Source organism: Lissotriton helveticus, chromosome 5_1 (genome assembly GCF_964261635.1).
Source record: "Lissotriton helveticus chromosome 5_1, aLisHel1.1, whole genome shotgun sequence".
Classification (NCBI taxonomy): domain Eukaryota; kingdom Metazoa; phylum Chordata; class Amphibia; order Caudata; family Salamandridae; genus Lissotriton; species Lissotriton helveticus.
The window spans coordinates 289,179,258-289,191,262 of NC_136065.1; the positions used below are offsets into that span (position 1 = coordinate 289,179,258).

Genomic DNA, 12,005 nt, shown 5'->3' on the forward strand with positions numbered 1-12,005 from the left:
TCTGACATCACCCAAGCGATACGCGCCATGTCCCGAAATAAAGCACCGGGACTGGACGGCTTCCCACTAGAATACTACGCAACATTCTCTCCCCTGGTGGTTCCCCGTCTGTCACGGGTGTTCGGGGCGTCACTCCACTTGGGGAAACTGCCCCAGTCGCTGCGGGAATCCGTGATTGTCACCTTTCTTAAGCCCCACAGAGATCCGCTTCTCATGGGGTCATACCGGCCTATCACACTCCTGTCGGCTGATTGTAAGATCCTGGGGAAGATCCTAGCTGATCGTTATGCGCAGGTCATACGCCCGCTGGTCCACCCCGACCAATGCGGCTTCGTCCCCGGGAGGAATACCTCCCAGAACCTCCGCCGAGTCTTCCATATCCAAGATCAGGTACGCGACAGATTTCCCCGCGCTGCCTGCCTCATTATGGACCTGGAGAAGGCGTTTGACACCCTCACCTGGCCCTACCTATTTTCGGTCCTGCGGCGCCTTAATCTCGGCCCGACGCTCATGGCATATACCCGCCTCCTATACACCGACCTCACTACTCGAGTACGTATCGGGAAACGTATCTCACCGGCGTTTGCAGTCCGACGAGGCACAAGACAAGGTTGCCCCTTGTCGCCCCTCTTGTTCGCGCTAGCAGTCGAGCCGCTGGCGGTTCGGCTGCGTCGGGAGGGTGTGGACTGGGGAGTACCGCTTGCAGACGGGACCCATTGTGTGTCCATGTACGCGGATGATCTCCTCATATATGTCCGAGACATTGAAATGGACCTAACCCCCATAGGGGCCACATTGGCGGACTTTGCAACTGCCTCGGGTCTACAAGTCAACTGGGACAAGTCCACGGTTTACCCCCTACACCCGGACCTACCCCCCCGAGACATCGACCTTGGACCACATAGGCTTTCATGGTCCACGGAAGCTCCCCGATACCTCGGCGTCCGCTTATACCATTCTCCGACGGACATCTTTGAAGGCAACCACCGCAAGGTACTCGAGAGTTTGCGCCCGACGGTAGCCTTCTGGAATAAATTACCACTGGCCCCGATTGGACGGATAGCCCTTGCTAAAATGGTGATGCTCCCCCGGCTCCTCTACCATTTCACGAACCTGCCGGTGATACCACCCAGATCCTTCTTTCGCGACGTTGATTCCCTCTTAGGAACTCTCATCTGGGGAGCAGGCCGCCACAGAGTCGCCCTGAAAACTCTACAACTCCCCACAACACAGGGGGGACTCGGAGCTCCATCCTTCGAGGCATATTTCCTCGCAGCACAGCTCCAGTGGCTGTCCTACTGGACAGCGGACCGTTACCCTCAGGAGACGGTTACTCCTACTGGTAGAATCACGACTCCGGAACTCACCCGTCTGCTCCTTCCGGGCACCAAGCCACGGCGCACTTACCCCCTCCAGGTGACGATAGCGCGCCGATGTATGCTGCGGATACACCGGCTGTCCCCCGCTAGACCCCCATACTCCCCGCTGCTGCCGCTAATAGGCGGCCCCAAGCAGGATTCCTACTTTGCGGCCCCACTACTCGCCGACTGGTCCCGCTGTGGCATCACAGATCTAGAATCACTCTTCGAGGAGGGTCAGTTGAAACCGCTGGACCGCCTGGTCGCAGAATCCGGGCTCCCCCCAGGCCAATTCCTCAGGTATAGGCAACTGCTCGACGGATACCGACCCCATTTCAATCTCCAAAATGGCGAGCCAGACACGCATCCAGTAATACATACTATCCTACATATGGGGGTGGGTCGCCACCTGGTCACATGGCTATATAAATCCATCCGGGAACTCTCATACACCCCCCTGACGACCCTACGTACCACTTGGGAAGAGGACATAGGCCGTGTTCTGCACGACTCGGAGTGGACTAAAGCTCTTGAGGCCCCTAAACGCGTCTCTAGGAACGCCCGCTTCAAAAATATTCAATATTACATATTACACAGGGCATATCTCACCCCAGCGCGATTGCAGAAGTTCTACCCCTCCACGCCATTCTTGTGCCCCAGATGCTGTTCCCCAGCTGCGAACTTCCGTCACATGTTTTGGGACTGTCCCGATCTCCAACCTTTCTGGCAGGGGGTGCACAACACACTACTGGAACTCACGGGTCTCACTACACTAGCCACCTGGGAGTCCAGTGCATTAGGCATCCTCCACATCTCTAAGCGTGAACCGGTGCATAGGCGCTTCGTGTCTTTAGCGCTCCTACTAGCCAATAGATGTATAACCATGCGCTGGCGATCCCCAGAGGGTCCCCCCATAACACAATGGAAAGGGGCGGTTAGCAAATGGGCGGCAGCGGAGGAAGATGCTTTAAGGGAAGAAGAAGCCAAGGGCGCGCGCAAACTTCCCATCTCCATGGAATGGGCCATGCTCCTTCACAGATTCCGCCAGTCCACGCAAGCTGGAGACTCGCCTGACCCTTCCCCTCCCCCCACCCGAGAAGACCGGTAGCCTTGACCTGAAGTGAGCCACCCCAGAGTCGGACCCAGATAACCCCCCACGTCCTAGGCAACCTCTCGCATGTCCGGCCAGCCATGGGTTTCTCCCCCCCCCCCCCTCGACACCCGCCGCCATTATCTCCCTACTTAGACCCTGCTAGCGCCTACATGCTTCCCTCCCACAGTTCCGTTACCCCCCTGTTCACTGGTAACACTGTTATGTGCACAGTACAGATCCAGATTCGGCGCTGTTACGGCATGAAAGTACCCATCTGATCTTATTCATCGCCCCTATGGCGATACCGTCCCATCACCTCTCAGCCTGCAGGAGCCTTTACATGATTATAATGCACTGATTCACCGAAGTCATGTTTATGTGTACCAGTTCTATATAGCAAGAAAACGTTGCACACATAGCTGTTCGTGGCTGAATGTTGAGGCCACGTCGGCGGACTGTCTATTCTGTACTGAAATACCTTACTGCAACAATAAAAACAAATTTAAATAAAAAATAAAAAAGAAGAATAAGGAGGCCAGGTGAAAGTAAAATCTTTGCCTATGATCATACAATTTGCGAGCAAGTCAGCCAGGATTCATAATAGGTTTTCTTTTTCACATTGAGCAGTTCAGTGATAAATATATAGCTAAATGGGTATTTTTTTTCTATGTCCTATTTTACCTCAAAGGTTAATATTTTGTCTACTATTCTTGGAGCGTGAGCCTAACGAATGGTGGCATGCAGAAACCACATGCAAGCTCGGTTTGTTTTTGTCTCAAAGATCTAAGAATATTACAAGTGAGCCAGAGCCAGGCATCTAGGTCAAGCTTTTATTAGCGTGGCCAGCAATATCTAGAACCATCAAAAACGTGAGTAAGGCATTTATATGTAACTAATTAGTTAACAGTGAAAACTATAGATAAAACGTAGAATTACTATTATTTTTTTAACACATTCCCGATCTGATTTTGTGAAGATTATATTTTCCTAAGGTGTCCATTCAGCAGCTTGCACCATGTATGCATAGCCCTGCCCTTGATGCCTTAAATAGCCATATTTATGTGCACAGCCCGGTTTTTAAGATGTTACTGATCACAGCCTACCTCCAAACAAGCACATGCCAGCCCTCTCGCAGCAACAGAACAAACGCAGACCCAACTTTGTGCTCCCGCCTCGGTGTTTAAAAATGTGGTTACCTGCTAAGGCTCTGTTTTTGTTAAAGCTGGAAATCTTTTCCAAATCTTAATAAGTTGCTGTTGCCCGTAATAACCTCCTCTTCCAGCGTCTTGCTGAGCAGAGGGATGTGCAGGCAGGTGATCTGCCTGTGACCCATTCTTTGCTTTAACAATGCACAGAGGCTGCTATGGCTACCAAGGTGAAGTATTACATGGAAGCAGGAGTGCGAATGAGGGCGGAGTGGGGCACAGAACAGTCGCTTTCTGAAAACAGTGTCTGCCATTTGACCTCAATCTTTGAATGCTCAGCAAATGTCACAAGATAAGAACAAGATTTACAGGCCTGTTTACAAAAATGCATAGGAGCGAGTGAAAACCGGACCCACCGTGTGAATTGCTTTTTAACAAAGAAAAAAGTAGTTCCTAAAAAAATGCTAAAATGTGACCAGTGAATTGATGGAGTTATTGGCCCTTGCTCGAGGAGGGCTAAACGCAGAGAGAGACAGGACACATGCATGCCATAGGCAAATGGGGAGAAAGAATAGGAGAGCGATGATGGAGCCAGCACATAAGAAACATATGGGCTGGCTGAAGCCCAGAAAGTATATAAAACATGTTTCAAAGTAATAGAGCACTACCACACCATGCATACTCCTCACTACCACACTCCTTGCCACTCCCTTCCTCTTTATTCCATGCTACTCCATTCTGCTCCACTCCACTTGTGACAGGCCACACTACTATACGCCCTTCCATCGAAGACACTCTACGACACAACACGCCACAGCACTCTACACCTCTCCACTCCACACCACATGCCCCACTCCAATCTCCCCAAACTCTACCCTAGTCTACTGCACCCCACTCCACACCACTCCAATCTACCCCAATCTACCCTACTATAATTCACCCAATCTACCCCACTCCACCCTACTCCATTCTACACCATCCCAATCTACTCCACACCAATCTACCCCACTGCCCAATCTACCCCACTCCATTCCAGTCTACCCTTCTATAATCCTCCCAATCTACCCCTCTGTACCCCAATCCATCCCACTGCACTCGTCCCCAATCTTTTAGGATATTGGTTGAAAAGTTGTATGAAATTAAAGTTTATTTATACTTCAACCTGTTACGTAGAGATACTGGAATTCCAAAGTGATCTGATGTAAACTATTGGCTGGGTAAAATGGACCTAGGTGTACCTGATTACTTTAGTGGGACACTCCGACCGCATTTCTTTTATATCTAGAGGCTTTCTGGAGACTTGTTGGTCTAGCCGTATGTTCCTGCCTGGATCCTGTGTACTCTGGTGATTGTCTGTTTTAGATGTATTTGCAGTTTTTCTCAATGTTGCTTGTCGTGTCTGACATTCTAAGAGTAGAGGACTTCAGTGCTTAAAGACTGAGTGGTAGGAAGAAAATTATGAACTATAATTACATGGCACCCATTTCACATGTATGTTGTGGGTTTTTTCTTACAGGCTGTGATAGAAGTGTCAAAAAAGTACCTACCCAGCCTAGCCTCAGGCTACTCTAGTCCGAAACTCACCCTACATGTCGGAGATGGTTTTGAGTTTATGAAACAGAACCAGGACGCCTTTGATGTGATCATCACAGACTCCTCAGATCCTGTGGGTAAGGTGGCTAATGCATCCGTCCACTTCTGTGTCTAAGAGGAAGTGGACAATCTTCTGCAATTCTGATACTCTTCTCATTCCTGCTGCTTACTTTGCTGTGGTCCTGTCGCTTTAATATTGGACCCTCTATTGTTTTATCACATCCCACCTCAGCAGTATTTCACCTCTTTTTTTGTGGCCATACCTTTATTTCCTCCCACCACGAAAAACATAATGTCTTTTATTGCATGTCTTGCCCTCACATTTCCAACCTTTAGTCAAGCTCTGCTGGTGCTCGAAGAGATATGTATCCAGTGTATTGTTACATACTCGAGCCTTTCTCGTTTTTTCAAGTTATGGCAATATTTGGCGTGATAGTGTTACCTGAATGCCACAAAACCATAGCACAATAGTTTCTTGGCTCACCTAACGCACATTTCATGTGAAAATTACACAAAATTGGCACCTGGGTTCACAAAACATTACATCGTGCTGTTTGGGGCAGGAAAACCATGCATGTCCGTTTATTGAAGAAAAGTAAAGAAACTGACTTATTGTAACCTACTTGTGCAATTGTGTTAGGCAATAGAGGATGTAGCCTTACGGCTAAAGCGATCGACCTCGAAGCTGGGGAACTGGGTTCGAGTCTTGGCAACGACGCTCAACATCCTGTGATCCTGGGCAAATCACTTAGGGCCAGATGTAGGTGGCTAAATACCGGTCGGTAACGCAGAAATTCGTTACATTGTAGGTGACTTTAAACCTACATGCAAAATAAGGAATCGCAAAATAGCGATTCCTTATTTTGCTCTTGCATTTAAGGAATCGGAAATACTGATTCCTTAAATGCAATGTACGTAGCACTAAAAACAGTGCACCTCAGCCTTAAGGAATCGCTATTTACCACCAACTTCAAGTTGGTGGTAAGTAGCGATTTCCTTACAAAAAACACTTTTTTGCTTTTTTTAATGTGCCATGTGGCACACATCCATGCCCTTAGAGCATGGATGTGCGCCACATGTGCACACATGCATATTTCAGGGGTGCAACAGGGTGACCTTTGGACACCCTAGCACCCTTGAAATACCTCCCGCTATTAATCATTCGGTAATACCGAATCGCTAATAGTGAATCTCTTCCCATTCATTCCTATGGTCCTCTTAGCCCATAGGAGTGAATGGCTAGGTATTCCTTAATAGCGGATCGGAATTACCGATTCGCTATTAAGGAATGTTAAGGAATCGCTATTATTTTAACAATTCCTACCTACATTCCATTTAGCGAGTCCTTAATAGCGATTCGGTAATAATCGCTATTATGGACTCGCTAAATGGAAGTTACCTACATCTGGCCCTTAATCTCCTCGTGCCTAGCAAATGAATGTATCCATCTGTAACGAAACTGTTGATCATGTAAAGCGCTCTGATACTTGATATCTGCGGGTCTAGTTTGCGCTATATAAAACTCTAAAAAATTAAAATTCGGTTATGCAGAGCTGGGAGAGGGGAATGTAACACACTGAAAAATGCATTTTAGACTTTAACTTAGTTACATATTACATTCTGTCACTGCCACTCCTCTCACCCATCACATGCCCTGGGTTGATGCAGAATTACCCTCCATTCTGAAAGGTGGTGCATTCTTAGTGTCCCACAGCTCTAATGTCAATCAGAGAAAAGCAAAATGAATGAAGAAACACCAGCGGGCTAGATGAGTCTTAAGTTCATTGCGGCGTTCAGTGCGCTGCTGAGAAAAACATTACAAAGAAGGGCGACAGATCATTACCAAGCCAAACAGACCTTTGTATCAACAGCATAAACCTATTTACATGCACCATCAACAAGACCGCATGCATGATGAAAATTACTAATTTGACTGTCTGAAACTGGCCTTTGTGCCTGGTACTTTTGTTGGTTGCCGATCACCTTCACAGAGAGTCATTGGAGAGAAGTCTTCAAACAAAGCCGAAACAAACGTTTGCGAAAAGGAAGTCGCGCTTTCCAAAACCAAGCCTTGATGGAGTATGCATATCCGATAAATATACAACAGCAGGAAAGTGTAAAAAAGTGGTAACAGATTAAAAAAAAGTCTTCAATAATGTGTAAGCACTTGATGTGTCCTCTGTTCCACAGGTCCAGCTGAGAGCCTCTTCAAGGAATCTTACTATCAGCTGATGAAGACTGCACTCAGGGAGGACGGCATCCTATGCTGCCAGGGTGAGGTGCCTGTTCTGGCCCAGGAGCCATAGAATTGTATTATTATTCTCAGGAGGGCAATGGTGGCTGTGGGTTGTGTCCTCAAAGTAGAGCTAATATTCTCCATGTCCCCTCTAGGTTTCCTAGCCTATAGGAGTGGGGTTGAAGGGGTAAGATGAGAGGTACTGTGGCTTGGTTTATTCTTTATTGACTACAGGGTGAGTGGTACTGAGGTCTCAGTCAGGGTTTTCAAGTTCTATTTGTTGGCATTTTTTCTTTGGTTGAAACATGTGGTCCTCATTATCTAGAATTTTTCTTAAGTATTTTATATGGCACTGGTGGTATTGTTAATCAGTTCCATCCATTCAATGAACTATTTTTTGTGAAGTGCTGTTCTCTACAACTAGTCTGTCACGTAGGAGGTCCTTCCTTGTGGTTCAGTTTGAGGCTGAGAATATTCTTTATTGAGGTGAGAAGATTTGGTTTACCCCTACAAATTATGGTTTGGAATGTCCTTCCTTGGATGAAATCGAAGTGGCACTCTGATTCCACTTTTTAGAAAGGTTTGCCCTGCATGCAGAAGGTATGGTTCTTGGGCTTCTCTCTTCATACTTGGAATCTTTTTTACTGGTTGTAAAAGGTGTGTTTTAGAGGTTCCAGCCTGTGGCTTCCAAGGCCTTTTGCTTTGAAAGTGGTTCCCAGGTCTTGGTCCAGTACTGGAAAGCTTTCTCTAGGGTATAGGAGGCGTGAATCTCCTGTTACAGTTCATTACTAGAAAACCTTCTTCCAGGATGTAGGGAGCATGAATCTTCCTTCAAATCCTCCTGTTCCTCTTGCAGGAGAATGCCAGTGGTTGCACTTGGACCTTATTAAGGAGATGCATCACTTCTGCAAGTCTCTCTTTCCAGTAGTGGGATACGCCTACTGCACCATCCCTACCTATCCCAGTGGACAGATTGGCTTCATGCTGTGCAGTAAGAACCCGGTGAGTATTTCACATGCCTTGACCACCTTTACTGGAGCTGGCAGGGGTCTTGCATCAACCTTTTTATATCACCCACTGTTCATAAAATGTTGTGCACTGCAGTCTTGAGAGGAGTGGAGATGAGGAGGGTTTTGTAATATCTTGTTTGCTACAATCAAACACTGCCAAAGCAATTGCTTAGCTCATCCAAGGATGGAATTAGTTTTGTAACAAGCATTCATAGGCTGACGTTTGCTGTCTGACTGACTGATTAGAATATTCTACAGCTAAGCCGGCTACATTATTTCCACATTTGAGGCTGCAGCTGCTGCATCAATCACAATAGGGAAGTAGGAAGTCTTGTGTTTGTACAGTTATAGTCCAAAATTAAGTTGGCAATCCTGGACATTTGAAGAAATGTCAACGTATATATAGTTAGCGGCTAACAGTATCTTACTTGAAACCTTTTTGTTGGAGGCACCAGTTGGATGCAACCTTAGGATCACTGCCAACAACCGTTTAAGGTCATCATGTGCCTCAATATTCTCTGAAAAAAATTATAGAAGAGCCCACTTCGAGTTCAGTCAAGGTAAATGCTACATCTGTTCCCATGTGTTTGACTCACTGAAAGATCCCATGGAACTTGAAGAATATTAGAAATTGATCAGCTTAACAGATCCATGTAAAGCAGTAAGTAGCCTCCTTGTCATATGTGGGTGTGCCTATTTCAAGACAAGGAGTGGTTAAGGAAGAGTAAGCAGAGGATACCTAAGATAGTAGCAGTCAAATTCAAATTTCAAAGCTTTATTCGATTATTTATAAACAATCATAAAAGCATACAGCGATAAAAATTACAAGATAAAATACACAACAAAAACATAGGTCACAATAAATGGAACAACTCAATTAGAGACAAATATTCGACCATAAAGAGGAATTTTTACAAATAGGTCAGACATAAAAAAACCAAACTTTTCCTATGGGACACAGCTTTTAAAATAAAAGTAGCGGTAAAAAAGCAGATATCCAAAGTGTCAAGTGCAAATAGTAAATTAATGGCATGGGCAGTAGTGGACACATAATATTTCTTAAAAACAGGTTTAAGATAACATAGTCGGATGTGCAGGTATAATGGGCAGATTAGCATAAAGTGCAATGTGCTTTGCTTAGTGGTACCATCACACGGGCAAGGGCTTGAACTATGTATTTTCATCCGTGGGAATGCCACCAAGTTATGGACAATACCTAGTCTCAGCCTGGTGAGAACAAACTGGTGGGATTGTTTGGTGATTTCTTTTAAATACATAGGCATGTCCTTGCCAACCTCCTTGTTAGAATGGTAAAGAACATGGGTTGTAAAATGGCTACATTGGACTCTACGCAGATTAGATTTAGTTCCCAAATAAACTTTTTTAACCTCCTGTTTGGGTATATTAACGGCACTTAAGGGGTCCTCAAGAATGTCCAGATTAAAAGTTTCTTTATAGGACGTGAGAACGTATTTTAACCAGGGGATCTTGCGAACATTATCCAACCGAAGGCAGTCTAGGATAATTCGCCTGGTAAATTCTAATTCGTCCTTTGCCCAAATTGACCTCCAAACCATAAGGGGTCTCATGCCCGTTAGATCTGTCGGATAGTCTAACCCAACCTCGTTATGAATCAATTCGGTGGATGCCGAAGAGGGGAGGCACAGGAGTCTTTTGAGGAACTGATTCTCTGTAACTTGCAGATCCCCATGGTTACAGTGTCCCCATACACCTGAACCATATAGGGCAATGGATGCGCATCTATGCTTGTAGATATTTAACATATCTGGGATGCGGCGACTGCCCAGCTTTGAGGCAAAACGAAATACTCCAGAGGAGCTTTTGCCCATCTTGGCCTTCACATTTAAAATCTCAGATGCCCATGACCCATTACTATTAAAAGTTACACTTAGATAACAAAATTTATCCACAACCTCTATTCTGTGTTCTTTAAATTTAAATGGTTTAAGTTGTTTCATCTTTTTCCCACAGGCCATAATGAAGGTCTTAGAATTATACATTTTTAATTTTCTCCCCTGGATAAAATCATAAAAGTAATTCATAAGATTTTGGAGACCGTTTGGGGTTCTTGAGAGAAGGACCGTATCATCGGCATATAGCAGTACCGGGACTGGATGGCCGTCAATCTGCGTGGAATCAGCTTGAACCCTTTTAAGTTCGGACTCCATAGAGTTTATAAAAAGGGAGAAAAGTAACGGGGCCAGCACACAGCCTTGCCTTATGCCAAATTTGACCCTGATCTTGTTGGTGCATTCCCCTGCCTGGCCAAAGCGAATCTGGGCTGAAAGCTTGTTATAAAGTCTGGCCAGGAAGTAGATTATTGCTGTTGGGGCTCCCATTTCAAGTAAAGTGGACCATAACAAAGTATGGTCCACCAGGTCAAATGCACTTGAGAGGTCAGCGAAACAAAGGAATAAAGAGCCCTGTTTCGCTTTGGTATATTTCCCTATAATGAGATCAAGGTTGATGCACTGCTCAATTGTCCCAAGGCCCTTACGGAAGCCAAATTGAGAATCCGCAAGAATTTTGTTGTCCTCAGCCCATTCCTCCAATCGCGCTAGTAAGACCCTGCTCATGATTTTGAGTGAGGAATCCAGAAGGGAGATAGGGCGGTAGTTCTTAGCCTCTCCTCTATCTCTCTTCTTGTAGATCGGCAGGATTATGGATTCACACCATGTGGATGGTGTACTATCACTAACGGATGCATTAAACACCTGGGTCAGGAGTGGACTCCAAAGTGCCTGGTTGGTTTTATACAGGTCAACCGGGACCCCATCCGGTCCCGGTGCCTTCCCACCTTTGCTCTTACTGATGGTAATTTCAACTTCCTGAACGGTAATCCCCAAGGATAGCTTAGGATTAGTAAGGGTGGCAAAAGAAATGTCATGGGCCCCCCTAACCGGGTCAAAGATTCCTGTAAAATATTGTACCCAGTTTTCCTCGCTAACTTGGGCTGTAAGTGTAGGGAAATCTTCCTTAAGGAGGAAGGGACTATTGACCATGCTCCAAAAAAGCTTACTGTCACGCAAGGCTGCTGCTTTTGTCAGGTTGTCCCAGGCTTGCTCCCTTAACTCTTTTTTTCTACATATAAGTTGCTTTTTGTAGGACGACCTAAGGTGTGTAATAACCTCCCTGTCTCTGGGTTGTTTTGACAGTGCGCGCTTGAGTTCTTGAAGAGATTTAGTGCAAGCACTGTCAAACCAGCCTACCGTAGCCCTCTTAGATATGCCCTTGGTGATGGTAAAGGACCTTTTTATTATAGTACCAAGTTCCTCAAAATCAGCAATAATGCACCGGGCGGTAGCATCATAGTCCAGACATTTAAATATCACTTCCGACCCGGCTTCCACAATTTTATGCAACAGCTTCTCTGAATTGTCTCCACACCATTTGATACGAATACCATTTTGCCTGCAGGGGATTATATCTTCTACTATCATGCGCTGATCGCAGGGTGGTGGCCCCCAGATAGAGGTCAACATAGTGATGGCATTATGGTCGCTGTTACCAAAGTCTACAACGGTCGGGACTGAACAATATGGGGCAATA

General features: G+C 45.9%; 1 protein-coding gene across 1 annotated transcript in view; it reads left to right on the top strand.

Moving 5' to 3' along the window:
- Nucleotides 1–12,005, top strand: part of SRM (spermidine synthase) — a 112,182-nt gene that overhangs the window by 77,597 nt on the left and 22,580 nt on the right. The window contains exons 4-6 of the mRNA XM_078642237.1: nt 5,113–5,266; nt 7,380–7,463; nt 8,282–8,427. Of these exons, the coding sequence (XP_078498363.1) occupies nt 5,113–5,266; nt 7,380–7,463; nt 8,282–8,427 (384 nt within the window). The remainder of the gene's footprint in view (nt 1–5,112; nt 5,267–7,379; nt 7,464–8,281; nt 8,428–12,005) is intronic.